This window comes from Quercus lobata, chromosome 9 (assembly GCF_001633185.2).
Source record: "Quercus lobata isolate SW786 chromosome 9, ValleyOak3.0 Primary Assembly, whole genome shotgun sequence".
NCBI lineage: Eukaryota > Viridiplantae > Streptophyta > Magnoliopsida > Fagales > Fagaceae > Quercus > Quercus lobata.
This window is the reverse complement of record NC_044912.1, coordinates 27,840,815-27,843,265: the sequence shown is the minus strand read 5'-3', so window position 1 is coordinate 27,843,265 and position 2,451 is coordinate 27,840,815. Positions and strand designations below refer to the sequence as shown.

The 2,451-nt window shown below is 35.9% G+C and overlaps 1 protein-coding gene across 1 annotated transcript; it reads left to right on the top strand.

Moving 5' to 3' along the window:
- The first annotated feature begins 226 nt into the window (after window positions 1-226).
- LOC115959224 (oleosin 1-like) lies at window positions 227-658 on the top strand. The gene has a single exon (XM_031077556.1). It carries the CDS (start codon window positions 227-229, stop codon window positions 656-658), a length of 432 nt encoding a protein of 143 aa, XP_030933416.1.
- The last annotated feature ends 1,793 nt before the right edge of the window (window positions 659-2,451 follow it).

Genomic DNA, 2,451 nt, shown 5'->3' with positions numbered 1-2,451 from the left:
TAAAAACGACGTGTCCGAAAACAAAGCCACTTCGTTTACATGCAACCCCTGCATGACAAACTCCGCAACACTTGCCACCTTTTCTGAAACACGTGCCACTCCATCTTCATTCCCATCCCCTCTTTATAAATCTCTCTCTCACCCACACCGATTCATCTCACACACATACGCACACACACTTCCCCTTTGATCCGCCACCGTCTGATCTATCAATCTTCATCAAAAAATGGCGGAGCTCCAACAACAATCCCAGTACCAACAACAACCGGGCCAACAAAGCCGGGCCCAACAAGTTGTCAGGGCAGCCACTGCAGCCACTGCAGGTGGGTCCCTCCTAATCCTCTCCTGTTTGATCCTAGCTGCTACAGTCATTGCCTTGACCATAGCAACCCCACTGTTCTTGATATTCAGTCCGGTTCTTGTCCCTGCGGTCATCACAGTAGCGCTTATTTTCATGGGGTTCTTAGCTTCAGGTGGGTTCGGTGTTGCGGCAGTGACGGTTCTGTCTTGGATTTATAGGTACGTGACTGGGAAGCACCCACCTGGTGCAGACCAACTTGACCATGCGCGATTGAAGCTAGCTAGTAAGGCTCGAGAGATGAAGGATAGGGCTGAGCAGTTTGGTCAGCAACACATCTCTGGAACTCAGGCCTCTTAAGCTAGCTGCACCACCATGCACCTGATCGTGATCTCTCTGCCTCTCTATATATATTTATGATAATATAAGCTGTACTTAAGAATGGGTCATTTGTTGTGCATGTGTGTTTCGTTTATTTTATGTTGTAATAAACAACTTCTTTTTGTTTACCAAAAAAAAAAAAAAAAAAAACTTCTTTTTTGTTGCTTTATGGGGTATGCTACGCTCTTTGTAATGAATTCTACTTTTCTACTCCTGGTAAACTTAAAATTCTATTTTCATTTTTTTTTTTTTTGAAACAAACCCACACACAAGGTTTTCTTTTCCTTTTGATTTAAGTTGAGCGCTAGTTATTAATTTCATTCGTGAATGGAAGACGATATAGGTTACCCATGCACTATAGGGTCATTTAATTTCAATCTAGGAGAGCTAATTCAAGCTCTGTTTGGGATCTACTTACTTTTGGATTTAAGTTGAGCGCCTGTTATTAATTTCATTCGTGAATGGAAGACGATATAGGTCACCCATGCACTATAGGGTCATTTAATTTCAGTCTAGGAGAGCTAATTCAGGCTCTGTTTGGAATCTACTTACTTTACTGCTGAAAACTGAAAACTTTTTGCTACGTAAATAAAGTTAAAAGTTAGCTGAAATGATAAAGTAGACTTATGAATAGTACCAAAAAAGATAGTGGAGCTCATAAATAATAAGAAAAATAAATTGAATAGTAAAATAAGTTGGCTTTTTAATTTTTGTCAAACACAATAGTTGCATGAAAAGTACACGTGTCAAAATGCATGCTTTTAGCTAAGGAGACATGACAAGTGATGCAAAATATATGCATGCAGAAATACACGTGTTTAAGTTTTTATTTTTATTTTTTTAGAAATAATGCGGCAGAGTAATTTTATTCAGTTAGAAATATAAGAAAATATACAAGGGGCATAACTGAACCAGGATGGAGATGTCCACCCCATCCAAGTCTTAGTAGCAATCGATTTACAAGCATAATTTTTAAGAGTCGAAGCAACTCTATCTTACAACATCTTGAGGAAAAAAAAAGCCTTAAAAAAGAAAAGTTAAAACAATTATTGCTCTTTATCTTCACCTATAAAAACCAATTAATATCTTTTATTATCAGCTTAAGATATTAATTGGTTTATGGTTCGATTTTTTATCCGATTGATCATTTTAATCCATTGGTTTTTTATGTAGATAAATTTTTCATCTTCATTTGCTGCAAGATGATTACTATTTATCATCAATTTAGCTAAGACATTAATTGGTTTTTGGCCTGTTACATGATATGATTATTCTTTAGATATATCCGTTTGGTGATAGTTGTTCTTTGTCATCAAAACTGATGGATGCATTTTGTCATCATCTTAATATTCACCAATTGGTTTTTTGGTTTTTAATGTAGTTGGGAGTTTTTTATTTAATCAATTGTATCTTGAAGTAATCACATAATAAGAAAAATGTAAATTTAGTTAATTGGCGTAGAGGAGTAGTGAGTTTTTTTTTTTTTTTTTTTTTGGGGGGTGTGGGGGGGGGGGGGGGGTAAGAACTACAGATTCAATATATGAAAACAAATCTGTAAAATAATTAAATAACTCACATATGAAAAGAAATCTTTAAAATAATTAAACAACTCACAGATTAGATGTGTGAAGGATGAATGTAGAATTAATTAAGTTTGTGAAGGATGGATGATACAGAACTGATTAAGTTTTGTATTTGACACAATCTCCTTAAAGCAGTTTTCACCTCCTCTCACATAATTCGTGGTACTTAGAGACTCATGCAGACATTTG